Source organism: Bison bison, unplaced genomic scaffold (genome assembly GCF_000754665.1).
Source record: "Bison bison bison isolate TAMUID 2011002044 unplaced genomic scaffold, Bison_UMD1.0 scf7180017863946, whole genome shotgun sequence".
NCBI classification, from domain to species: domain Eukaryota; kingdom Metazoa; phylum Chordata; class Mammalia; order Artiodactyla; family Bovidae; genus Bison; species Bison bison.
In genome coordinates this window covers 1,304,032-1,331,683 of record NW_011494518.1, presented here as the reverse complement: position 1 = coordinate 1,331,683, position 27,652 = coordinate 1,304,032, and the positions used below count along the sequence as shown (strand labels likewise).

At 39.5% G+C, this 27,652-nt stretch overlaps 1 protein-coding gene across 1 annotated transcript in view; it reads left to right on the top strand.

Moving 5' to 3' along the window:
- The window catches only part of ITGA4 (integrin, alpha 4 (antigen CD49D, alpha 4 subunit of VLA-4 receptor)), a 93,584-nt gene that overhangs the window by 59,342 nt on the left and 6,590 nt on the right, over window positions 1-27,652 (top strand). Inside the window, exons 16-24 of the mRNA XM_010833848.1 lie at window positions 3,431-3,580; window positions 5,779-5,855; window positions 16,178-16,328; window positions 18,141-18,236; window positions 18,889-18,968; window positions 19,354-19,443; window positions 21,410-21,500; window positions 26,675-26,782; window positions 27,553-27,648. Of these exons, the coding sequence (XP_010832150.1) occupies window positions 3,431-3,580; window positions 5,779-5,855; window positions 16,178-16,328; window positions 18,141-18,236; window positions 18,889-18,968; window positions 19,354-19,443; window positions 21,410-21,500; window positions 26,675-26,782; window positions 27,553-27,648 (939 nt within the window). The remainder of the gene's footprint in view (window positions 1-3,430; window positions 3,581-5,778; window positions 5,856-16,177; window positions 16,329-18,140; window positions 18,237-18,888; window positions 18,969-19,353; window positions 19,444-21,409; window positions 21,501-26,674; window positions 26,783-27,552; window positions 27,649-27,652) is intronic.

Below are 27,652 nucleotides of genomic sequence, written 5' to 3'. Positions count from 1 at the left end.
CTTCACTTTCACTTTTCACTTTCCTGCACTGGAGAAGGAAATGGCAACCCACTCCAGTGTTCTTGGCTGGAGAATCCCAGGGACGGGGGAGCCTGGTGGGCTGCCGTCTATGGAGTCGCACAGAGTCGGACACAACTGAAATGACTTAGCAGCAGCAGCAGCAGCAACTCTATCTTCAGACCACTTGATTTTATCCATATATATATATATGTTGTTAATGATGAGAAGAAACAATTACACCCTTTTTTAATTACATACTCTGGGAGTTGGTGATGGACAGGGAAGCCTGGCATGCTGCGATTCATGGGGTCGCAAAGAGTCGGACACAACTGAGCGAGTGAACTCAACTGAAGGACATAGAATAGGTGTAGTCTTTTATGTGATGTGTCATATTTATTAACTAACTTTTATCAAAAATTAATACAGATATAAGCAGCATAGCTATAATCCTTATGATAGGTATTTTTTCTATTCATTGCTGCTGCTAAGTCGCTTCAGCTGTGTCCGACTCTGTGCGACCCCATAGACAGCAGCCCACCAGGCTCCCCCGTCCCTGGGATTCTCCAGGCAAGAACACTGGAGTGGGTTGCCATTTCCTTCTCCATTTTCTATTCATTAGGGGTTATTAATTTATGAGCTTTGGAAATCTGCCTTTAGACAGAAATGCTTAAGCTAATACTCCAATTCTGAATTGTCTGTAAATGAAATCCACTGACATTATTCACTAGGATGTTTGTCAGTTACAATGTCATAGATCTACTAAGGAACTAAGTATAAATATAAACCTCATAGATATAACTCAATTATAGTTAAAATTAATACGTCTAGTCCTAGTGAAAACACTTGAGTTCTTTTAATGGTCAAGAGGGACTTTGCTGAATCTATTTTTTTAACAAGAACTATAGTTGGGACAGATTGAAGGCAGGAGGAGAAGGGGATAACAGAGGATGAGATGGTTGGATGGCATCACCGACTCAATGGACATGAGTTTGGGTAAACTCCGGGAGTTGGTGATGGACAAGGAGGCCTGGCGTACTGTGGTTCATGGTGTCACAAAGGCTGGACATGACTGAGCGACTGAACTGATAGATTGAAATGGGCACATGAAAACTAGAGTCAAGCCAAGCTTTACATTTAAGTTTTTAGTGTGAAAGACAATGAGTGCGATATTTTCTGAGTATAGTAACAATTATAATACCAAAAAAAAGAAAAGAAAAACTGCATAGCTCCTATGTGCATGCTGAGTCACTTCAGTCGTCTCCGACTCTGCAACCCTGCGAACTGTAGCCCACCAGGCTCCTCTGTCTGTGGGATTCTCCAGGCAGGAATACTGGAGTGGATTGCCATGCCCTCCTCCAGGGGATCCTGACCAGGGATTGAACCTGCATCTCTTATGTTTCCTGCATTGGCAGGCGGGTTCTTTACCACCACCACCACCCGGGAAGCCCAGTTCCTATGTGGGTGGACAGCATCGTCTGATTGTGAGCTTCCTTCTCAAATCCTGAGATTGTATCTATTTTTAATTCTTTTGTGCATAAGATACTTTTTCTATAGGTTTGCCCTTGACATTTCTTATTTCTTGCAGTTTAAATGGTCAACTGAATTCTGTTATAAATTCTCATGGATTACTTTATAGTGGACTCTTATTTGTCCATGCTCCTTGTTGTTATTGTTCAGTCACTAAGTCATGTCTGACTATTAGCACCCCATGGATTGCAACACACCAGGCTTCCTTGTGCTTCACCATCTCCCGGAATTTGCTCAGATTCATGTCTGTTGAGTCGTTGATGCCATCCAAACATCTTATCCTCTGTTGACCCCTTGTTATCCTGCCCGCAGTCTTTCCAAGCATCAGGGTCTTTTCCAATGAGTCAGTTCTTCACATCAGGTGGCCAAAGTATTGGAGCTTCAGCTTCAGCATCAGTCCTTCCAATGAATATTCAGGGTTGAATTCCTTGATGGATGATTTCCCCAGGATGGACTGGTTGGATCTCCTTGCTGTCCAAGGGACTCTCAAGAGTCTTCTTCAGCACCACAGTTTGAAAGCATCAATTCTTCGGTGCTCAGCCTCCTTTATGGTCCAACTCTCACAGTCATACATAGCTACTGGAAAAACCATAGCTTTGACTACATAGGGGCTTCCCTTGTGGCTCAGCTGGTAAAGAATCCTCCTGCAATGTGGGAGACCTGGGTTTGATCCCTTGGTTGGGAAGATCCCCTGGAGAAGGGACAGGCTACCCACTCCAGTATTCTGGCCTGGAGAATTCCATGGGCTGTATAGTCCATGGGGTCACAAACAGTTGGACATGACTGAGCAACTTTCACTCTTCACTTTGACTATATAGACCTTTGTCAACAAAATGTCATCTCTGCTTTTTAATTCTCTGTCTAGGTTTGTCATAGCAAGACAGGAAGAAAAATGAATGAGTCTGCTTTGTTTAGTATATATTGAAATTTGCATATCCATCTAGGCAGGGCTCAGAGAATTGCTTTCTAAGGAATGCCATGTTTTTTTTTTTAATCTTACCTGACTTCTATATTTTTTTTTACCGACTTGGGATTCTTGAACACCTTTACTATTTAGGGAAGCATTTCCTTAATTGAATGCCAAATGCTTTTGAACTTACTTTCTTATTTTCTTATTTTATTTATTTCAAGTTATTTTAGTGTGTGTGTGTATGTCAGCACATAATTTTGATAGTGATGCAGTGTATTCCCATTTAACAAAGGGGCTATTGAATAATCAAATGGAAAAGATGATATAAATTTTAAGTTCATGGGAAAGTGTTTTTAAAAGAGAGAAAAATAATTCCTGCATGTAGAAATAAAGATTAAAATATATGAATTGACAATCAGAGGAATAAACTCACAAGTTGTTTCTTTGGGGGCAGAAGACAGTACCATTTAAAATTCTAATCACTCAGACTTTTTGATCACATATAGATAAGATTAAGAATGATAAATGTTGTATAAAAATTAGTAAGGTATTAAACTTAGAGTGTCATATAGAGGAAAATGGATTCCAAATGGGTTACAATCCCTGTGTAATTGATAAATCCAAGAACTCTTTCTTTGTGAAATGTGAAAGCACAATAAATATAGATATACTGTAACAGCTAATAAGAAAATTATATGCAGAGAAAATAGCATAGAAGAAAATATGCTGAAATGCACACCTCTATATCTATTAGATAGTTCTGGTTTTTCTTTTTAATAACTTTTGTCTTTTTCCTAATAAACATGAATGCCTTTGATATGAGTGAAAATGTACAGTTCAATTTTTTAACAATATATCTTAAAAAGAAAGGATATTTTTTTTTCACTTCCACATGTTGTGTTTGGCCTTGTGTAGGAAAAGAGGGGGCTTATATATTTTTTAATTTACAGGCTTATTTTTATTATTAATTCATATGGTTTTCAATTTCTTTAGAAAGATGTACGGGACATCCTCACCCCAATCCAGATTGAAGCCACTTACCACCTGGGGCATCATGTCGTCAGTAAACGAAGTATAGAGGAATTCCCTCCACTTCAGCCAATTCTTCAGCAGAAGAAAGAAAAAGACATCATTGAGAAAACAGTAGGAATATTTTTCTTTATTTGAAACGTTATGTGACATACAACTAAAGAATTTTTTTAATATTATATAGTTATGTGGAAGTGAATCTTTTTAAAATTTTAATGAAATTTTTTTATAAAAAAGATTTATGGTATGTCTTGTTTTCCATTCTTTTTTATTTTCCCTTTAGGATATTGAACTGAATACCTTTAACTATGCATTTAGTCATAGCAGTTATTTCCCACATATACATAAAACGTTAATTTTCTCTTCTCGATACCTTGTCAATGAAGAAAGTATATTTCTAGCAAGGACTTCTAATGGAAGTGAGCAGCATTCACAAGTTATTCAGGTCATCATGTGTGTTCAACTTATCTTTCTCATTTTCTGTCTCCTTTTTCATTTTGTCTCCCTCTCACTCACCTTGCCCACATATTCATTCATGTCTTATTAGTCAGATTTTACTCATTTATAAACATGGCATTTATAAACATGGTATTTAATTACACAACAGTTTCTCTTAATGGCACCCCACTCCAGTACTCTTGCCTGGAAAATCCCATGGATGGAGGAGCCTAGTAGGCTGCAGTCCATGGGGTCGCTAAGAGTTGGACACGACTGAGCAACTTCACTTTCACTTTTCACTTTCATGCATTGGAGAAGGAAATGGCAACCCACTCCAGTGTTCTTGCCTGGAGAATCCCAGGGATGGGGAAGCCTGGTGGGCTGCCGTCTATGGGGTCGCACAGAGTCGGACACGACTGAAGGGACTTAGCAGCAGCAGCAGCAGCATATGCTTTTCAACCACATCTCAGGATCTAAATGCATTTTGAGATTGATCCTGCATGCTAACTAGTGAACTGCTTTTTAAAATGTATGCCAAAATCTATCAGTTTCACTGACAGTTTATTCCCAGGAATCCAGTTCAGACTTTTACTATCCAACAGCAAAAAGACAGAGTCAAAGGCTGTTTGGAGCTGTGGTAAAAGTACTCATTAAAACATTCACTTATAGCACACAGAATGCAAAAGAGGAAAAGGACATTTAAAGGTCTAGGTCATATCCTGTCCAGGCAAAATTGCCCCTAAGTCACTTTAAGATATTTGAGCTCAGAATCAGCACTGTCTGCTCTCTGTGCTAAATCAAATAAAGATGATAACTTAAGAGCAAATTTCCTCTATACCCTTGTATGAAAATATTCATGGAAGTCAGTTTTTTTCATTCTTTTGTTGAACTTCAGCCTTCAATATCAACTACCTTTAAATGCCTTTAATAATGAACATCTCAATATTTTAAGTACCTAAGCTCAAATCTTAGCAACTTGTAGTTATATTAAAATGAGCTACATTTTGATTCTTCAAACAACCTGCTTCACAAATAAGAGTAGTAGGAAAAAGTTATATTTAAGTCGTCTAGAGGACGATTTTCACTTACACTTCCCTGTGCTCGCCTGGCACAGGCAGTCTCTGGTCTGACATGCCATTTGGCAGTGCCCCACTCACTCTGCATTTCATGGCCTGGCCCCTCCTCTGACTCTCTAGATTTCTCTCTTTTCTGTCTCTCTCCCCCCTTCACCTGCCCCTCTCTGCTTTCTTTCTTTTTATGTCTTTTATGTCTGTATTTCTTTGTCCAGCTTATACCTAAGGGCTTCCTGTGTACCTTACAGTATCTCTGGGTCCTATTAAAATGCTCGGAATTAAATAAATTCTGGAATCTATTGATAAACTATCATTTGTTTTCATTCACTGTATCTTCACAGTAAAAATTTCTACATTTTATTATTTTCAACAAATATAAAGTCACTGTTCTACCACCTGTGAAAACTGTATCATGCTTACGCATAATAAGCAGGATCCCATGGCAGCACCAGAAAATCGAGAGGAATTCAGTGAAAAAGTCTTGGCAGCACAAGTTTTACACTCTTACAGAGGTTACTATCACAGTTTGATTAAACTTCTTTTTATACAACTACTATGAAAGAATTTTTTTTTTTTACTTAACACAGTTAGATTTTAAATTTACCTATTGCAAGAACTTGGTTCCTTTAGTCCTGGAATTGTTAGCTGAACCTTCTAATTCTCAAATTGAACTCTTTGAAAGTTATCAATTTGCTATATTAATTTTTTCTCATGTATTGTAGATAAATTATTCTTTAAAAAACATGGAAATAGGCCTACTGATTTTAACTAAAATAAAAAATATTGTCATTTTATTTCCAGATAAACTTTGCCAGATTTTGTGCCCATGAAAACTGTACTGCTGATCTACAGGTGTCTGCAAAAATTGGATTTTTGAAGTAAGTGTACTTTGCTCTCTGTTATTCATCAGGATGGGGCACTTTATATGTGCATGTGGGTTCTAAAGAATAAAGGACTAAGAACTAATCATTGGGGATTAACAACGTTTAAAGACCTGGGAAAGAGCAGCATTATGCTGAAAAAGACTAAGTGATCTATACAGCAGTCATATAAGCATACGTTCAAAGGTGACCACTTATTGAAAGAATGAGAATGGTTGAGCACCATGGTTTTATCCGGCATAATTTTAATCTTTTTATTGATAACTCAGGTATTTCAGGATGTAAGTGTGTTTTAGATTATCATTAATATAATTGTATTTATTTTTCAGACATTTTAAAGTGCCTGTTAATAGAATTTTAGTGGCAAAATGAGCTAACCTTTATTACATAATGCTTAGCATTTTATCATCCAAAAACTGTTAACGTAGTTTAGTGAAGTGTAAGTGTTTGTTGCTCAGTCATGTCTGACTCTGCAACCCCATTGACTGTAGCCCACCAGGCTCCTCTCCGTGAAATTCTCCAGGCAAGATTATTGGAGTAGGTAGCCATTCCCTTCTCCAGGGGATCTTCCTGACCCAGAGTTTGAACCCAGGTTTCTGGCATTGTAGGCAGATTCTTTACTATGTGAGCCACCAGAGAAATCTGATGCACAAGTTGAGACTGATGCACAAAATCTCTAAGTTTATGTGACACATTTGAAAGGGAATAAACCATTTTGCTTTTCTAAATTCACAGAAGGGAAAGAGAAAAAAGAGAATACATGTAACGTGCTTAGAATAGTGTACATAGTGCAAACTGGATAAATGTTTGTGAAATAAACCATTGTAATTTTGTATCATATTTATGTCCTCTCTATTGACATTGTTCTGCATGTGGAAGGGAAGATGTAAAAATGAAGATTGGAGATCTATATTTCAGGTTAAGAGCTAGTTGTGTATGAAAAGTGAGAGAGGCAAGGAGGCGTCACTGACAGGGCAGGAAAATGGGAGACTTTTTTGGGGAGGTAGGGATATAAAGGAAGCAGGTTTAAACTGGGGTAATCTGAGTTTGGTGAGATTTCTGTATGTAGCTCTCCACTGGAAAATCTAGTTCAGGATTGTGTTTGGGGGTCCTCTACACATTAGTGACTTGGGAAAATGCCTGGGGTCAAAATGGAAATTTCACAAAGAACTAAGGACCAAATCTTGGCAAGGGTGGATAAATTTCATTTAAAAAGCTTAAAAAGAATAAGGAGTTACTCCAGGAGACTGGAAAAGAAACTTCATAGAACCAAGAGGAAAATCAAGTCCATGGTGAGCTAGCCAATGGAAAATGTAAAAAGAGAGACTTAATACTGTAATTTTGTAGAGATCGGAAACCATAATGAATAAGGAAAGGTCATGGAAGTTGGCACTTAAAATGTGACTGGTGGGGGAAAAATAGAAAGACACCAGCGAATTTTAACATAGAAATGTCTGAGCAGTTGTAGCATAATGATAGCATCAGTGATTAAGGGAATATTTATGTATTTATTAAAGGTTATTTATTTAATCATGGGACGATATAAGCAAATGTGAGGATCAAAGGCAGGGAAAAGAATAAATTGAACAGAGAGACTACTTAAATCCAGGGGACACTTTCAGATCCTGCTTGAATTCTCCTGTGAAGGGTTTGGCAACTGTTCACATTCCTTTTTCAATGTTTTTTGCTATCGTTTCCATGATGCCATCCTACTCCCAGTCTCTTTGTGTTGCTAATTCTCTAGCCCCTCCTTCTCAGTGGTGCTGGAGGATCACTGATTTTGGCTTTGTTGGCTCTTTCTCACTCTCCCATATTTTCCCTGGATAATCTTACTCACAACTATGACCTCCCCTGGCCTGCCTCTACTGCTGATGCCAGATCATGCCTCTGAGCTCCACACCCATTCATCCAGTGCCTATCACACATGAACTATTGGGTGCCTCGTCACTACCCACCAACGATACAACCATTAGATACCGAAGCCAACAACCTGGAGTTCGGCCTGCACCCTTCTCTCTTTCTTATCCCTGACATCAAATAAATTACCCAGCCTTATAATACGGCCACCAGATATACTTTTTATCCATCATACTACTCTATCTCTACGACTATTTCTCTGAACCAGGCACTCAATATCCTGCCTGAATCAATGGGCTTAACTGCTTTCTGGGATACTGGTGTCTGACTTTGCATTATTCGAATTCCTCTACCAAGATGTTTCCAGAGTGAGTTTTCTCACTTACACTTATGATAGCAGGGCTTTAGTAGTTCATTATAATCTTAAAATCTGAAGTCCTTAGTGCTCTTTCTTAGCAATTCCACTGAACTTTTGTCCATTGATTGCAGAATATTTATGGTTCCTTGGCCATACCATCCTCTCCTGAGCCTCTGTATCTTTTCACTTCAGCCTACCTATGTGGTTAGCCCTTATTTATCTTATAAATCTCAGCTGTTTCCTAGGTAAAGCACCCCTGCCCCCCGCCTCTGTCTCCAGCTACAAAAACCTGAGTCCTCCAGCGGTCCTGGTCCCATTGCACCTGTGCTCACCACTATCATTGTCCATCTCCACACTATCCTATAGGCTGCTTCAAGTGTCTGTATTTTCATCTTTGTGTCCCTAATGCAAAATACAGTGCCCGGAATGCTATTAGGTGACAAATGGATGTTTGCTGAGAATGCAGCAAGGTCCTGAAGGAAACAGCATGGGGATCAGACGCAGGGAGAAGGGTTAAGCTTAGAAAGTAATTAAGATTTTTCTTTATCTTGAGCTAAGAAACTGTGAACAGATGCTGACATTAAGAAATTTTAATGTGGTGGGAGGGGAAATATAGAGAACTCATGGATGGCCAGAATAAAAACTGAGTTTGTAAATGGAAAGTGAGGGCTTTGAGGATGGGTTTGGGACCTTGTGAAGGGAACGGGAAAAGATTCAAAATAACTGTAATAAATGGGATGGAGAGTCAACCAGGAATGAGTAAAAAGGTTGACAAAGTGCTGAGTACCCTGCTGGGGTGGGATGACATATGGCAGAGAATAAATTAATTCTTTTCACTTAGGCAATGCCAGGATAGCCTTGAGCATCCACAGTTGAGGGCCAAGAAGCCCTAACCCATTTGATTGATAATTGAACTCTATACTTAAATTATCCAGATTGGCTGCTTCGATAGTCCTAAAACAGCAACCACTAACTACTTCATAATTCAGCATGTAATTGTGGTGCCTTTGTTGAAATATTAGATGAATAATTTATAACCTTCCCATTCATGTATTTATTTTCTTCCTAAAATGCTTGGTCTTCCTGGTACTTTGGCTGGCTGTCATGAGCCTTTGATAAGAAGAATAATTTTGCATGGGAAAGATTATCTAAGATATAATTAAGTGGTGTTTTCATCTCTTTAAATCAGACACCCCCACTGTCACCTCATCATCTTTCATTGCAATCTCTCAGGCCCATGAAAAAAAAGTTGAAATTTATAGGAACTTATGAAGAAGGCTAATTTCCTGAAGAATTAAAATATATCTTCCTGAATTAAGATATTAAATCATTAATTTAATTATCAGTTTTTCTTCATATTTCTCACAATAAGAAGTTACTTTCCCTACTTTGCATTTTAACTTGAAATAATAATGTTTCTTATTATAGTCAAAATATGAATAGTCCATTATGATTGTATGGTAAGACACTGTTTCTCAAGATGTGGTCTTAGAGTCACCTTCATGAGAATCAGCTGGGATGCTTGGTAGAAATGCAGGCTCTTAGGCCCCAACCATCCAAATCAGTATCCATGGGGACCAGGCCAGAGATATTCATTATTAAGAAGGCTATCAGTGGCTCTTATCAAACTAAAATCTAAGAATCCAAGAAACACTGTGGTTTAGAGTTTAGATTTGAAGTCAGACTAACCTGGTTCAAGTTTATCTATGGTTTACTAGCTGAATAACCTTTTAAGAGAAGACTTTCAACCTCTTCAAACTTCCTTCCTCATCGATAAGAAAGTAAAACAGTGCCTACTCTGTAAGGTTGTTTTAAAAATAAAATGCAGTGATGCAGACCAATACATTACCTAGCACAAAGCCTGGTACACATGGACATGTGATGTTATATTTTTTATAATATTATGATTGGGATATTTATAGACCATATCCCCCCAAAAGTTTCTATTTGGCAAAAAAAAAAAAAAAATGAACCGTTGCCAATGAATTCTAGACATTTTCTTAGTGTGTACTGGTTAATGTCCAGAGTTTATTGTTTCTTTATGTCCCAAGAGTGCTTCTGACTGTGCCTAGGTCAGTAGTTTTCAGTTCTGTGAAGCCTGAAGTGGCCTGAAAGCTAGTGGAAAGTATAAGCCCCACATCTTTTGCATCAGTTATGAAGGTTACAAGCTATTTCCATTAGGTAAATGATAACTATATATTGAAGGACTTCCCTGATGGCTCAGATGGTAAAGAGTCTTCCTACAGTGCAGGAGACCTAGGTTCGATCCCTGGGTCGGGAAGATCCTCTGGAGAAGGAAATGGCACCCCACTCCAGTACTCTTGCCTGGAAAATCCCATGGACGGAGGAGCGTGTTTAGGCTATAGTTCATGGGGTTGCAAACAGTCAGACACGACTGAGCAACTTCACATCAAATGATAACTTACTTGAAGAGTTTTCAAGTGAAAACTTGTCTAGTGTATTTTTAGGCCCACAGGTGAAGGGTTATGACCAACTGCTTTGCATTTTAATAAATTGTACTCTATGAGACAGAAATCTGCCTTTCACACATGAGTCCCACCTGCCTTCTCAGTCATGGTAGGCAAATTGCAATCATATGTTCTATGCCTTCTCCCAACTGTGACTTCACTGGCCCTGATGGCATGTCTGTGTCTCAGAGCTACAAACCTGCTTCAGGAGAATGTACTTACTCCATCAAGGACATGCGTTTCTGATGACTGCGATGACTGACTGTCAGCAGCAAGCTAAATAGCACTGATGCACTCCATTTCATGTTTTCATGAAGTGGAGGCTTCCTCCTGAATCTCTAAATTCTCAGGTCAGTAAACCCCATTCAAATGGATTTACACTGAGAAATGAAGATGACCAAATATACCTTTATCAACATTCCAAGTAGAATTTACAAACGCAGTCGCAGGTATCAGCCATCACACCAGCAGCTGAGAATCCAGTCTTTCATGGAGATGACTGATCTGACACTACTTCTCTTCTGTACCTCCATCACGCTTCCAGGGTAAGAGCTGGAGGTGTTTCCTGACCAAAAGTGCCCTCCTATCAGTTAGGAAGGCTATTGACTGTGAGTAACAGAATATTAGGCTAACACTAACTTACTGCAGAGAGGCATTTAATAATTTTGCAGAATCAGCAGTCTGGAGAAGGTGGATAGGTTCAGTGCAAAACTACCAAAATCTGAACATTCATGGTTCATGTTTATCTTTCCAGTTCTCTTGGCTTTTCTCTTGTGGTTATCAGATGGCTGTCACAGCATCAAGCTTCCCAATAAACAGAAAGGGGCGGAAGCAAAGTTCCATGTCCTCTTGAGGCTGGCTTTCGAGGAAGGGAAGTGTCTGAGCAGACTTGTTATCCTGATGAACCAGACTGTGTCACATGCTTCCCCCTGAATCTCTCCTGGTTGAAGGAGGATGGAGTCATCATGATCTTAGATTAGTCAAAATTGACTCCCTGAAGCCAAACAAGGACCTTAGCTTCTGCAGTATGGGGGACACTCCCTATTGCTTGAATAATCCAGGGTTCTGTTAGCAGATAAGAACGGAGATCACAGTTGGATAGACTGTGTGTGTGCACACACACACACGTGCACTCAATTGTTCAGTCATGTCCAACTGTTTGCGACCACACAAGACTGTGGCCTGCCAGGCTCCTCTGTCCATGGGATTCTCCAGGCAAGAATATTGGAGCAGGTTGACATTTCCTTCTTCAGGGGATCTTCTTGACCCAGGGATCAAACCCAAGTCTCCTGAGTCTCCTGCGTTGCAGGTGGTTTCTTTACTGCTGAGCCTCCAGGGAAGCCAGACCGTGAGCAGTGTGTAACTGCACTGCTTTTCTTACCCCCAAAAGAGTAAGTCTAACAACACTTGTCCATTTTTACAATGCTGATATTAGGAATATATGCCTCACTGATGTCACCGAGTCTGGGGATGAGGGATTGTATGCTTTATACACTAAACATTCTAATTACTAGTTCAGTCTTCCAGTCATATTCTTCTGCTAGCCTCCTTGGGGTCTCAATGAGTTTGTCTTTATTCAGTAAAATCTTCTTAAATGTCAGGTAACTGATATTTCCCAGCAGATTAAAATTTTCCTGTGCTTAATTTTTTCCCAAAGTCAGTAATAAAGACAAAAGAGGAGACATATTTACTTGGGCCTGTAGGCCACTTCCTGCAGGTTAGTTTTTTGTCAAATAAATGACTCATGTACATTGACATGGGTACATATTAATGCATATTATATTTTGTTCTAGCATCTTGATTAAAAAGATGCTTCATGACTTCAGTCATGCTTCATGACTGCTTCATGTTAGCTATGAAGCAGTCATTCATCTTATAGAGGCAAAATGCATTCATTATATTAAGACTTGGGAAGCATTTTGCACAAAACAGAACAATAGCATTCATTCAGGAAAAACATAGAGCCTGGTGCTGAAATACATCATTTTTCTATTTTCCCCTTATTAAGTTATGATTCTGTATGTACACAGTATCTTGATCTGCTTAAATTACGTGGATTCTAGGCTTCTTTGTAAATTTCAAGTCTGCATTATGCATGTTTTAATGAAGAATGAACTACGATTCCCAGGAAAAGCTTTGGTTCAGCCTTGTCGCACTTCCAGATGTGCACCTGGTCCTTTATTCTGTCTCACATAAAAAGCTGGTGGGTCTCTTTCTGCCGGCCCCTTGTTAATGATTCAAGGTACAATAAGATATATGCATATATATTTATCTGTACATGTATACACACACATACACAAAGAGTAGAATCGTAATCATGATAATGCGGCAAAATAGCTTAAAAATGGAAAATAGACCAGGAGCCTCGCTGTTGCAATGCGAACAGTGTGTGTTTCTCTTTAATTTGCTGTTGTCTTGGAACCTAGCTGTTTACGCAGTGCTCTCACCTTCTGTTGCTTGTCTAAGTGCCAACTTCTTTCCCAAAGGTGTTCAGTGACTAATGCTTTGGTTACAAGCCAGAATATTTTATAAATGTCTATTTCTAGGCAGCTCTTCTACAAGTCTTAATTAAACTTTAATGTCAAGCTGAAGTTTACTTTTGGAACCTCTTCGGTTCCTTTAGTTGTACTATGGTTCTGGAGAAGTGGAGGGGTTGTGGGATAGCCGTGTTTGTGCACATCTCCCCCCTGCCCTTAAGCACAGAGCCACCAAGCAGATGTGTGCTAACGTAACACAAAGGTTTGCAGCACAAGAATGAGCAAGTCACAGCCATCCCCTCACATGCTGGGAGAAAGAGCACACTGCCACTGAGTCAGATTCTGCCCTGAAATCTACCTGAGCTCTAGAAGAGTTTCTGCCTTGCTAGTTATCATTCATCCTTCCAGAAACATCCAACTTCTCAGACCCAGGGGTCAGAGCTAGAAATGCTGCCTAGGAACATTTTAATTCCTTTCTCCTCAACGTCATTACTATCAGACAAGGAATTATGAGGTCTGGGGGGTCATTTCCTCTAAGACAGCATCCGGTGCTATCTGAAATAATGAAGCTTCTGTTACTGTCAAAGTACTACAGATTTTAAATATAGCAATATGTGGTATGCTTATTTTGAAATAATTATGCTCTTTAGTCAGACTGCTCAATGACAGAGCCAGCAAACTTTTTACATGAAGGGACAGACAGTAAATATTTTAGGCTTTGTGGGACAGAGATCTGTCTCAACTGCTCAACTCTGCTGTCAGAGTGCACAAGTGGCCACAGATGAGTGGGCATGGCAATGTTCCAATAAACCTGTATTTGCATGACCGGGCAGCAGTCCAAACTTGGCCTTCAGGCGGCAGTTTCTGAACCCCTGCTCTATGCAACACTTGCTTTTTATATGAGAATCCTGTAGGATGTTTTTATTTTTTATTATTTAAACATAGTTATTTATACTGTATTTTCTTTTTTCCCCACTTTATTTTTTTGGAGGCTAATTACTATATAGTATTGTAGTAGTTTTTGCCATACATTGACATGAATCCACCACAGGTGTACATATGTTCCCCATCCTGAACCCCCCTCCCACCTCCCTCCCCATCCCATTCCTCTGGGTCATCTCAGAGCACTAGCCCCGAGCACCCTGTTTCATGCATCGAACCTGGACTGGTGTATTTTCTAAATGTAACTTGTTAGTAAAATTTCAACTGGTTGTCAGAATTAGCCTGATTTAGAGATTTTTTTTCAGGAATTAGTCCTGGGTCAGGGGTCTGCTCATAGATAGACAGACTGATGGACACAGCGTAATTACATATATATGTTTACTGGAAAACTATAGAAGCTCCAATTTGGAATTGCCAAATTCCCAATGAGAGTTGAAAAGATAAATAAAATATAGCATATTTATAAACATTAGTATGCACACTAGTTAGAAGAAACACTTTACAACTCTATGCATCAATATAGATTAATCTTAAGCACAAAATTTTGAATACAGAAATGTCAGATCCTGAAAGGTTACATAGTAACTCTGTTTATATGAAGTATAAAACTGAGCAAAGCCAGTCTAGACTACTAAAAGCAAGATAGTGGGTGGTGGCAGTCATTGGAAGGGGGCACAAAGGTGTTTCTTTGATGGCAATATGTTTTTCGCAGTGTGAATGCTGCTTTCACACATGTATTCAGTTTATAAAAAGGTACTGAGTGCTCCATTTAGGTTGTGTGCATTTCTCCTTATGTGTGTTCTACCTTGATAAGAAAGTTTAAAGTGGTAAAACAACTAGGATAAGAGGGGAAGAACTTTTAGGAATTAGGTGAAACGTCTGATTTCTTAAAGATATTAGAGGTATAAAAGTAGGGACATGTGTCCAAAAATTATAATTTATAATCCTGAGGTTAATAATATTTTGCTTCTTAACAACTGTACTCTTTCCAGTATCAATGTTGCCATCAATTTATTGGTCAGCTCAATAGCTGTGTTGTCGCTAAAACATGAGGTTGTGTGGGTGGGGTACAGAACATATGAATGTGGTAGTAATAGATGTTTACTTTATCTTAATGAAACATTTGGAATTTGCATTCCATCACTAAGCAGATAAGCATGGCTGTAATTTCATAGAATGTATATAGTTCATGAAATTTTAACAGTCACTTATCCAATAGTTCCTCAATGTTTCAGAACTTTCTTTAGTGTTCAGATCAGATCAGTCGTTCAGTCGTTTTTAAGGTTACTGCACTTACATACCACACATATACTCTGAACACTAATTGTGTTGCTAGCCTTGGAGAAAATAGTGATAATCATGACCCAGAACATTTCTCCAAGAAAACTTATACTAGTGGTGAGAAAAAACCAGACAGTGTGAACTTCCTGGTTTCTAGGGCTGCCCAGTGTGCGGGATAGTTGGAGAAACCACTTTCATTAGGGAGGAGGCAATGCTGGGTGAGGGCGCTTAGCAATGAGGATCAACTGGAAGAACTTCTGAGAACTCTCAACATTGACACTCAGGCCAGAACGGGCACTCACCTGTCCGTTTGGGTGTGCAGCAATGTTCTCGTTCTGATTCACAGGATGCTGAAGCATTTTTGCAGTTTTTGTAATTTTGCCCATTGATTAGCAGAGGTGACCAGTCTGCCATAAGAAATTAATTCTAATCCGACAGATTTTAGTGGCACCCGTTTGCTGGCCACAGCGGCCCCTTCCCATGTTGTGCTCACATCCCTCAGGACGGCTTCTATTTTGGTGGAAATAGTCTGTTCTTCTTCCTCAGTTTTCCCCATGTCCCCCTGTGGCTTGGGAAACAGCTAATTCAGTGTCTATTTAAGGATCAAGAAAGAAAATGAAAAAAATCTTTTAGGAAAATATTCTGAAATAATGAGAAAAATATGTAAAATGATAGAAGCAGGAAGTTAAACAGAAAAACAGAAAGTAGTCTAGTTTAATTATAACTAAATTTTAAAACTTTTCTTGTGTAATAATTAACTAAATTTATCTGAAACCTGGGATATTGAGTTCTTTTTAACATAGATTTATATCTACTTGCATGGGGTCATCTCCTATGGTTGTATTTCCAAGTTAATATTTTATTTCAGGATAAATAAATGAAGAGATGGATTTTTAGTTCCCAAACAAAAACTAAATAATATTACTTCATTTTTAGACCACATGAAAATAAGACCTATCTTGCTGTTGGAAGTATGAAGACATTGATGTTGAACGTGTCTTTATATAATGCTGGAGATGACGCATATGAGACAACTCTGCATATCAAACTCCCCACCGGTCTTTACTTCATTAAGATTTTAGATCTGGTAAATATCAAACATATTTTTGGTCATCTGATGCAAACAGCTGACTCATTGGAAAAGTCCCTGATGCTAGGAAAGACTGAGGGCAGAAGGAGAAGAGGGCGTCAGAGGCTGAGATGGCTGGATGGCATCACTGATGCAATGGACATGAACTTGGGAAAACTTTGGGAGATGGTGACGGGTGGGGAGGCCTGATGTGCTGCACTCCATGGGGCTGCAAAGAGTCAGACATGACTGAGTGACTGAACAACAAGTATCAAAAGCTATAATAGCATGATACAACATATTTTACTTAATTTTTTAAAGAATTTAAATTCAATGAATGACTATCAGTTTGAGGTATAAATATTTGAGGTTCGAGTCTTAATATTCACACTTAGCACTCAGGTTTCCAGTGTTGTTACTTTCTCTGTGCTCCTAAACAAAATGGCGAGTTTCTTGGGATATGACTGAGATCAGGACAGTCAGCTTCCTGCTTCCAAATGCTACTATGGGACAGAAGTGACTGTCCAGTTATGCAAGCAAGCTGCCAGGTGCCACTGCTTTCCTCCCTGGTACATCCTCACCTGGGGCTGTGATGCTGCTCCTCGAGGTCAGGGTCCAGACGTGGGCAATACTGGTCTTCCATGCCGGGCTCCTGCAGATACTGCTCTGCGTTTTAGGTTCACATATACTGTCTCAATCCCACAGAACTTCCAAAAAGCTAGAACCAGTGTCAGATTCCAAAATACCAGTTTCATCCAGCTTTCACACAAGTTTCTCTTTTCCTGAAGGAGTCTGGAGCATCTAGAAAGCTTTTTTTCCCCCTTTTTACCATTGTGCCTTAGTCACGAGCACTTAAATCCATCAATGAGGTATTAGTAATGTTGAATTCGAAAGAGCAATGTTTCAATCACTTTCTTCTTGGATATTTCTCTGCCTCTTAGAAAATTTACCCATCTCTCACCCAGAGATTTTCTTCACACTAACGGCATTTAGAAAGTGTTCTGACCTCTCACAGATATCTACTACCCACTTCCACTAGAGCCTTGGGGGCCCATCTGCAGTGGTGAGAGGAAAAACTCAGCTACTGAGGGAAACATGCACCTGTGAGTGTACATAAGTGTGTATTTCCCCAAACATTTGAATATATGTATCCTCGTGATTCGGAGAAGGCAATGGCACCCCACTCCAGTACTCTTGCCTGGAAAATCCCATGGGCGGAGGAGCCTGGTAGGCTGCAGTCCATGGGGTCGCGAAGAGTCGGACACGACTGAGTGACTTCACTTTCACTTCTCACTTTCATGCATTGGAGAAGGAAATGGCAACCCACTCCAGTATTCTTGCCTGGAGAATCCCAGGGACGGTGGAGCCTGGTGGGCTGCCATCTATGGGGTCGCACAGAGTCGTACACGACTGATGCGACTTAGCAGCAGCAGCAGCAGCAGCAGCATCGTGATTTCAGTGTTTATAATTAAATACCTTTATCACATTCTCACATCCCAGACAGAAGAGGGCCAATGAAATGCAGACCGTAGGAATTCCTTAATAATTTTTCAAGGAACCCTGAGTTAAACAGTGAACACAGAAACATGGCTGAAAGCTATAAGTCCAGGAAATATTCTCTGGAGAATTTATGTGAACTTTAACTATAAACTTATACACACGTTTATGTAATTTAATTCCTCCTGATTTATTCCAAAATTAAATAGAAAATAGTCTTCCAAGGAAGTACATTCTCTGGGGATGATTTTCTTTTCAAAACCCATCCTTAAAATATGTGACAGACTTCTTGTCCCCTTCTACCTAAACCAGTTGTATCATTTTTCCTTTTAGGAAGAGAAACAAATAAACTGTGAAGTAACAGACAGCTCCGGCATAGTGAGACTTGACTGCAGGGTTGGTTATATATATGTAGATCATCTATCAAAGGTAAGCATTTATAGTTTTTGTTACTCACAGGAATATAAATTATTTTCTGTTTTCTGTATCTGTGCTGCATACAAATAATTTGTTGTTATTTACTAAGTAGCTAAGTGAAGTCAAACCAAAACTAACTGGGCTTGAGATCTTTGAGATTTTTCTATTCTTGGCAATGTTCACTGTTTAAAAAAATAAAAAAGCAGGGGCACCTGTTTATGTCAGGATGGGCATGTGAATGCTCAATCAGAATTCTGCTCCCCAGTCTCACACTTCCCAACACTCCCCGCCAGCCCACCCCAGGTGACTCTATCTGCCAGGCATGTTACCTCTGCTACACAAAAAGGTGTTTCTGGCAAGAGTCCACACTCAGGTTGTTAAAGCATCTCGAGTTTTTGTCGTTCTGGACCTGCCTCTCTTTACATTCAGAGGAGGCTTTGTCTCTGCACGTCATTTGTGGGAATGCTGCCGCTTTAACATTGCCACAGACCCCACAGCTGCCCCGCAGCTCTGTCTTGAGGGGTAGCCTGTGCTTCTAGAACAGCATCTCAAAGCTGCATTTCACAGATTGTAAACAATAAGTAAAACTAAAATTCAGATTGTAAAAAAAAAAAAATGTTTTTGATTATTTTTAAAATGGGCGTTCCCTGTCTGTGTTTTTCAGACAGATGTTAGCTTTCTTCTGGATGCCAGCTCACTCAGCAGAGCAGACGAGGATCTCAACATCACAGTACATGCCACCTGGTACTTTTCATTATGAAAAAACAACTGTGTTAGATGAACCCCTCACTTTTGGGAAGAGAAACAGGGGTCACTTTAGGGGAAACATAGGCTATGTTCCATTATCTGCAGGAGAAAACTTCTCTTATGTGATCTGTTAAAACAAAAAACCTTCTAACCTAAAGCTTTATAGCATAGAGATAAATGGTAAAATAGCAGCATAGATAATGACAGCAAGTTTCTGCCAGCTCTGACATAAAATTTTTTTACTGTTACATCTGCTTTTATTCTAACTCTTCAAAAAGCGTATTTTAAACCAACCTCCAAGTACATGGGTGTGATTAGTTTGCTCTGATGAGAATTTTCGTGCTGACTGGATTCTAAGAGTCTCTTCTGTTTGCTTTTGTAGTGAAAATGAAGGGGAAACAGGTGATGTGAAGCGTAATAAGGTGACTGTGACAATACCTCTTAAGTATGAAGTCATGCTAACAGTTCATGGGTGAGTAGACATGAAAGCCTGCTGTAAAATTCTGAGCTGATTTTGAGTTCTGTTGCTTCTTAAATTATTGGTCAAAAACAGGTTTAAGGTTTCTTATGAAAAGAGCATGCGCTGTTTCTCTTAACAACCTCGGTGTTGGCAGCCCATTGCTTAGCTGTTTGTGATTTTATCTCACTCTGTAGTCATCACTGAGACCACCTTACATTAATGTCCTGGGGGAGGATATTTCTTCCTGGAAGAGTCCACCAAACCTGTAGCAGGCCACATTCAGCCTTTTTAGCTATACACCGCATAGGCCAGGGCCCAGAGTGCTGGCGTGTACTTTGTAAGGCTCTGCCCAGTGGCCATGGCAAGTGTGAGGTTTAGAGAAGTGAAAGCTTGGCCACGTCTCTCTTGTCCCAGCCCTGCACCTACCTGCGTGGCAGCTGAACTGATACAGGAGAGCTGGCTCCCCTGTCCACTCTCTACAGCTGTGAGTTACAGAGTTCCTCCCCTACAGCCCCAGGGCCAGCATTCACTGACTCCTCACAACCTTAGTAATTCTTGGAGTGGACCCTTCTCTGATTCAGGAAGGAGATGTGAGGAGAAAGAATTTTTAAAATAGCATTGAGAAAATCTTTCATAATTTTACTGGAAAATATTAAGCCGATTAATCTTAGTTTAAAGCACATTCTTAAAGCAATAGATGATATGAGATACAGAATGAATAGATGGGCTTTTCTAATTGCTCTAAATGTAAATCGCCTCCAGTCATTTTTAACCAGCCATAATGATGGCACACAGGTATATAAAAATAAAACAATGGAACCAAGTCTCCAGTTAGATAAAACAAGCAGGGGGGAAAGGAAGCCCTACGAAGGCAGGACTGAGGAGCAGAGAGAAGCCGATGTCATCTTTCTTGGATTCGAATGTGTATCTCGCCTCCTTGATTTTGTTACGATGAGTGTGTCGTTCCGGTTTTCGATTAAACACATCTTGTTATTTTGAGCAACGAATGCTCTGCAGCTATGAAGCTGCCTCAATCTACAGCATTTGGATATATCTCTTTGCTGTGAAAAAGAGCCTCTAACATATTACCTCATGCGTGTGTGCTAAGTCGCTTCTATCATGTCCAGCTCTTTGCAACCCCATGGACTGTAACCCGCCAGGCTCCTCTGTCCATGGGATTCTCCAGGCAAGAACACTGGAGTGGGTTGCCATGCCCTCCTCCAGGGGACCTTCCCGACCCAGGGTCCGAACCCACGTCTCCTACAGCTCCTGTGCTGCAGGCAGATTCTTTACTGCTGAGCCACCAAGAAGCCCATATTACCTCATATTAGTTGCCAAATATGCACAACTTGGGGAATCGGGATTTCCCTAGAAAAATTCCTTGAACTTCATTACCAACCATGCATATGTTTCATCTCAGGTAAAAGAGTAACAACCTTGTATTTTAACAAAAACTTGCCCTACTTATTGGTGTTTGAATTGTTCCCCAGACTTGGGGTTCATTACAAATAGCCAGCAGGCATTGGTGGATGGTGAGAAGTAATTAAAAAATCTGTCAGATACATTGAAGTATAAGTGGATATTGGAGCCTGAGGGCAAAGCTAAGAATTTATCTCATATTTTTCAAGTTTGCATGAATCATTTGAGGGCTGAGAGAGAAGGAACGGTCACTAGAGTGAGCTGGCAGTGTTGGAAGGAAGTAGAGGCTATTGGTGGGAAGAGAAATTGTCACCCAAACTAGAGCCCACAGCTTTCCACTAGCGCCACCTGGGAAATTCATTACATTTTCACAAAAATTCTTATCTTAACAAGAAAGTGTTCTTACCTTTATCAAAAGTATTCCTTGGTACTTAGAGGCGTCTGTACTCTGAATTATGTCATATTTAAGAGATACGCTATATTCAGACTGTAGAGAAAGGTTTTTCAAGTACCTCATCAAATAAGACAGCTGAATTAAATCTGAATTCTTTTCCGTCAGGTTTGTAAGCCCAGCCTCATTTATGTATGGACCAAAGGAGGAAGATGGGTTTGAAATGTGCACGACAGAGAAAATGAACTTCACTTTCCACGTAAGATGACTGTGTGCATATTTTGTATTCATATTGTGCAAGAACTGTTACTGAGGCACTGCTCCAGAGGACATCATATGCGTGTGATGTCCCTCAGGTTCGGGAGGCCACAGCTGGCTGAGGGCGGGGAGAGAGCTGCTCCAAGGCTCGTGCCCTCGCTTCATGGGCCCCTTCTCTCCCATTCGTCCTGTCCCTGTTACTGAGCCCATGCTCCTTATAGTACAAGTGGGAACAGGTGATGCCTGAAATAGGCAAAGTTATGGGAGGAGCTGACTATGCTTGAGATACATGCAGAAATCAGAATAGGTCAAGAGGAAGGCATCTTTTGGTGCCAATCAGTGAAACTTGGTCCCAGCTTTATACAAATCCTAACATTACCAAGCAAAGATTTTACCTCCACATCTCCACTTAATGTCCACTTGGTCAGCCTTACAGGCCACTGGTATATGCCTCTGTGACAAGTGATGTATCATTTAGTAAATCTTTTTAAAAGTAGAGAATATTATCATCATCCAGAAGTATTAACATACTAATATATAAGCTATAAATTCATTAACAATTTTTTACTGTCAAACTGAAATTTTTGTTACAGCATGAATGTTGATAATGAGCAAGTAATTGGAGACAATGTCCAAAAAAATTTTTTTCAATCAAAAGCACTACTCAAGACATTCTCAGAGCTATATAAAAATCTATAGAATGTGAGTGAGTCTGGATTAGGCACATTATGATAATTGTAAGGCAGTGCTTTTTAAAAGGTGTATCAGAATCACTTGAGATGTTTATCCAAAACGCAAACTCCTGGGCCTCTGCCCCAAATCTGTGGAAGAAGGGTGACCTCAGAATGCTCTTGAGTCTATACTCAGGTTATTGTATTGTTATACTAGAATACACTAGTATTGGGGAAATGTAGTCTTCTACTTTTAAGTCCCCAAGAATGCTCTTGTCACAGTCCAATGGGGGTCTGTGTTCTGATAAACAGAAATTGAGTTGGACTCTAGAAGGCCTATTTATTTACAAATAATAGTTTAAAAGTATTTTCTAGTTAAATTACAGTGGAGGGACTGGGCCTAGAGATGCTTTCAGTCTGTAGGCTTGATGAGTTGTTCAAGCTGAAGATGTTCTCGGAAGTCTAAATGTGATTAGATGAACACAAATAAAGTATATTGCAGGAGAGCTTGGTGATTTTCTGGCATCAGGAAGACCTTGTCTAAAGGTCTGGGTAGTGCTGGGCCCCATGGCTGACACTGCCTTTTACAGCTGCCCTGTGCTTCCAAGACTGGCAGTTACCACCTGTCCCAAAGCCAGGCATACTCCTGCTTAATCTATGTGTCTGCATTCAGAATACTATTGCAAGACTTTGAGCCATGGTGTTTCATTTAGATTTTATAGCACATCTCTTTCCTAACTTATTGTGTTGGTTTTATAGTTTTCAGGAGGCAGTTCAGTTACTCAGTTGTGTTGGACTCTTTGCGACCCCACAGACTGTAGCACACCAGGCTTCCCTGTCCATCACCAACTGTTGGAGCTTACTCAAATTCATCACTCAATCAGTGATGCCATCCAACCATCTCATCCTCTATCATCCCCTTCCAATCCTGCCTTCAATCCTTTCCAGCATCAATGTCATTTCCAATGAGTCAGTTCTTCACATCAGGTGGCCAAAGTATTGGAGTTTCAGCTTCAGTGACATCAGTCCTTTCAATGACTATTCAGGACTGATTTCCTTTAGGATTGACTGGTTTGATCTCCTTGCAGTCCAAGGGACTCTCAAGAGTCTTCTCTAACACCACAGTTCAGAAGCATCAATTCTTTGGCGCTCAGCTTTCTTTATAGTCCAACTCTCACATCCATACATGACTACTGGAAAAACCATAGCTTTGACTAGATGGACTTTTGTTGTCAAAGTAATGTCTCTGCTTTTGAATATGCTCTCTAGGTTGGTCATAGCTTTTCTTCCAAGGAGCAAGCGTCTTTTAATTTCATGGCTGCAGTCACCATCTGCAGTGATTTTGGAGCCCAAGAAAATAAAAGTCTCTCACTGTTTCCATTGTTTCCTCATCTATTTGCGATGAAATGATGGGACCGGAGGCCATGATCTGTTTTCTGAATGTTGAGTTTAAGCCAACTTTTCACTCTCTTCTTTCACTTTCATCAAGAGGCTCTTTAGTGTTTTGCTTTTTGCCATAAGGGTGGTGTTATCTGCATATATGAGCTTATTGATATTTCTCCCAGCAATCTTGATTCCTGTTTGTGCTTCATCCAGCCTGCCATTTCACCTGATGTACTCTGCATATAAGTTAAATAAGCAGGGTGACAATATACAGCCTTGATGTACTCCTTTCCCAATTTGGAACCAGTCTGTTGTTCCATGTCCAGTTCTAACTGTTGCTTCTTGACCTGCATACAGACTTCTCAGGAGGTAGGTCAGATGATCTAGTATTACCATCTCTTTCAGAATTTTCCACAGTTTGTTGTGATCCACACAGTCAAAGGCTTTCAGTTCAGTTCAGTTGCTCAGTCGTGTCCAACTCTGCGACCCCATGAACTGCAGCACACCAGCCTCCCTGTCCATCACCAGCTCCCGGAGTTTACCCAAACTCATGTCCATTGAGTCAGTGATGCCATCTAACCATCTCATCCTCTGTTGTTCCCTGCTCCTCCTGCCTTCAATCTTTCCCAACATCAAGGTCTTTTCAAATGAGTCAGCTCTTCGCATTAGGTGGCCAAAATATTGGAGTTTGAGCTTTAACATCAGTCCTTCCAATGAACACACAGGACTGATCTCCTTTAGGATGGACTGGTTGGACCTTCAGTCCAAGGGACTCTCAAGAGTCTTCTCCAACACCACAGTTCAAAGGCATCAATTCTTTGGTACTCAGCTTTCTTTATAGTCCAATTCTCACACCCATACATGACTACGGGAAAAACCATAGCCTTGACTAGATGGACCTTTGTTGATAAAGTAATGTCTCTGCTTTTTAATATGCTGTCTAAGTTGGTCATAACTTTCCTTCCTAAGGAGTAAGCGTCTTTTAATTTCATGCCTGCAATCACCATCTACAGTGATTTTGGAGCCCCCCCCAAAATAAAGTCAGCCACTGTTTGCCCATCTATTTGGGAAGTGAAGTGATGGGACCGTATGCCATGATCTTATTTTCTGAATGTTGAGCTTTAAGCCAACTTTTCACTCTCCTCTTTCATTTTCATCAAGAGGCTCTTTAGTTCTTCTTCACTTTCTGCCATAAGGGTGGTGTCATCTGAATATCTGAGGTTATTGATATTTCTCCCAGCAATCTTGATTCAGCTTGTGCTTCCTCCAGCCCAGCATTTCTCATGATGTGCTCTGCATATAAGTTAAATAAGCAGGATGACAATATACAGCCTTGATGTACTCCTTTTCCTATTTGGAACTAGTCTGTTGTTCCATGTCATAGTCAATAAAGCAGATGTTTTTCTGGAAGTCTCTTGCTTTGGAAATTTGATCTCTGGTTCCTCTGACTTTTCTAAATCCAACTCAAACATCTGGAAGTTCATGATTTACATACTGTTGAAGCCTGGCTTGGACAATTTTGAGCATTACTTTACTAGCATGTGAAATGAGTGCAATTGTGTGGTAGTATGAACATTCTTTGGTATTGCCTTTCTTTGGGCTTGGAATGAAAACTGACCTTTTACAGTCCTGTGGCCACTGCTGAGTTTTCCAAATTTGCTGGCATATTGAGGGCAGCACTTTCACAGCATCATCTTTTAGGTTTTGATATAGCTCAACTGGAATTCCATCACCTCCACTAGCTTTGTTCATAGTGATGCTTCCTAAGGCCCACTTGACTTCACCAGGATGTCTGGCTCTAGGTGAGTGATCACACCATCGTGATTATCTGGGTCGTGAAGATCTTTTTTGTACAGTTCTTCTGTCTATTCTTTCCACCTCTTCTTAATATCTTCTGCTTCTGTTAGGTCCATACTGTTTCTGTCCTTTATTGTGCCCATCTTTGCATGAAATGTTCCCTTGTTATCTCTAATTTTCTTAAAGAGATCTGTAATCTTTCCCATTCTATTATTTTCCTCTATTGCTTTGCATTGATCACTATTTTGGCTCAATTTTCTTCTTCAGGGTTCTGCAATCCCCAGATTTATCAATGACAATGATAAATTGTTTTATCATTTATCAAGAATTTGATATTTGTATTTATATTATATGATATTTATATATCATGTTATCAAATATTATCAAATAACTACTAAGATATATTATATATTTATATTTAACATGATCAAGAATCATGACATTTATCATTTATGAAGAAATATCTTCCCTTTATGCATATTATTAAAAACCTGTTTTATTTTTTCTAAAACCTAATTAAACCTACCCTTTTCTAATTTTCTGAGTTCTTCCGCATTATAATTACCCTGAACTTAAATATATTTTCACTCATTGCTGATGATTATTCTCTCAGCACAGAGTGACTGTATGAAAACAACATATTATTTAGACTTAGAATACCTAGGTTTCGGTCCCACTTCTTGCCATTTTTTGACTGTCATCTTGGATACAACAATAATCCCTCTTAGCATCTTCCTGAGTTGGTGAATCATAAAGTGTTAGCCCGCCTCATGGAGTAGTTATAAGGAGAACTGATCACGTTTTCTTAGATCAGTAATGTGCCAGGTACAGTCTTGAACAACAGAGATTTGAACTGCACTGGTCCACTTAGATGTGGATTTTTGTCAATAGTAAATGCTACAGTTTAGAACCAACCGCTGGTTGGTTGACTCTGTGACTACAGAGAAATCATGTACATAGAGGGCTGCCTGTAAGTTACACTTGGAGTTTCAACTGCACTGAGGCTCAGTGACCCTGACCCCCTGAACTGTATATCATCGATGTCTTTTTCTTCAGACTATTTCTGCAATAAACCATCAGTGCAAACGTTTTGTTCTAATCACCAAAAGGAAAGGGCTAGGAATAATAACCAGTTATATTATTAGCAAACATTTTAAAGTTCTGATAGTGGATATTCTATCTCCCTTTGCTGTGCAGGTACCAACTACACACCCCCACCCTTATAAATGTTGCATGAAATACACGGGTTCACCTGAGAAGCTCATTGGTATCCGTACTTTTATAAAACGTGTTTTTTGAGTGTTTAAAACTTTTTCCTTATCAGGTCATCAACACCGGCCAAAGCATGGCTCCAAATATTGGTGTGGAAATAATGATACCAAATTCTTTTAGTCCCCGAACCGATAAGCTGTTCAACATTTTGGATGTCCAGGTAAAAATGGTGTTCCTTCCTTTCTTCTAAGTCATATTGCTAAAATGGAGGGTTGTTACCTTACTTCAGTCACACTTGGTCTCAGCTATGAATTCACCATGCATTTGTTTTGTACACTTTGATTATTGCATTACAACTGTGTGATTACAGTGGAATCTCTACATGTGACGATAACAAAATTATGCTCTATCTTTTGGTAGATGTTCTTTGATTGGATTCTCCATAAAGCTTGGGACCAATGTTGAAAAATCAGTACTTCAGCCTTTTATTATCAAATAACTACTAAGAATCAATATTCTTATGTTGATTCTATCTGAATTATTTTTACCTTCCCAGTTTTAAGACAAGCAATCAGCAAATAAATCCACTCAGTAGATTTGAGAGGTAATCCTTAAAAATCCTACTTGAATTCCAGATTGAGATGGAAGGGCAGGCTGCTGTAACACTTTACTGTGTGTCTAGAGCCAAAGACATGTTCAGTTTCATGCTAATGTTCAGTTTTCATACTGCCCTAATTTTTTTAAGGTTCAGGCCCTTTGATAAATTTAGGACTATATCAAGCCTCTAAAATTTTTCTGAGTTTTATTGCATTTTTTTAACCACAAAGATTTAACCTCTCCCAAATCTGTCAAAAAATATTTTCATATAATTTTAGAAGTATTTGATATATTTCTGAAAAGGTAAGCTGTGAAAGGTAAGTTTTAAAGCCATGTAGCTGTTGTTCTTGCCAATATACCGGGTAAGAGTTTTCTTGCTTTCTGTCTTTGTAGACTACTGCTGGAGAATGCCATTTTAAGAATTATCAAAGAAAGTGTGCATTGGACCAGAAAAAAGGCACAATGGAGACCCTCAAAGATATATTCAGATTTC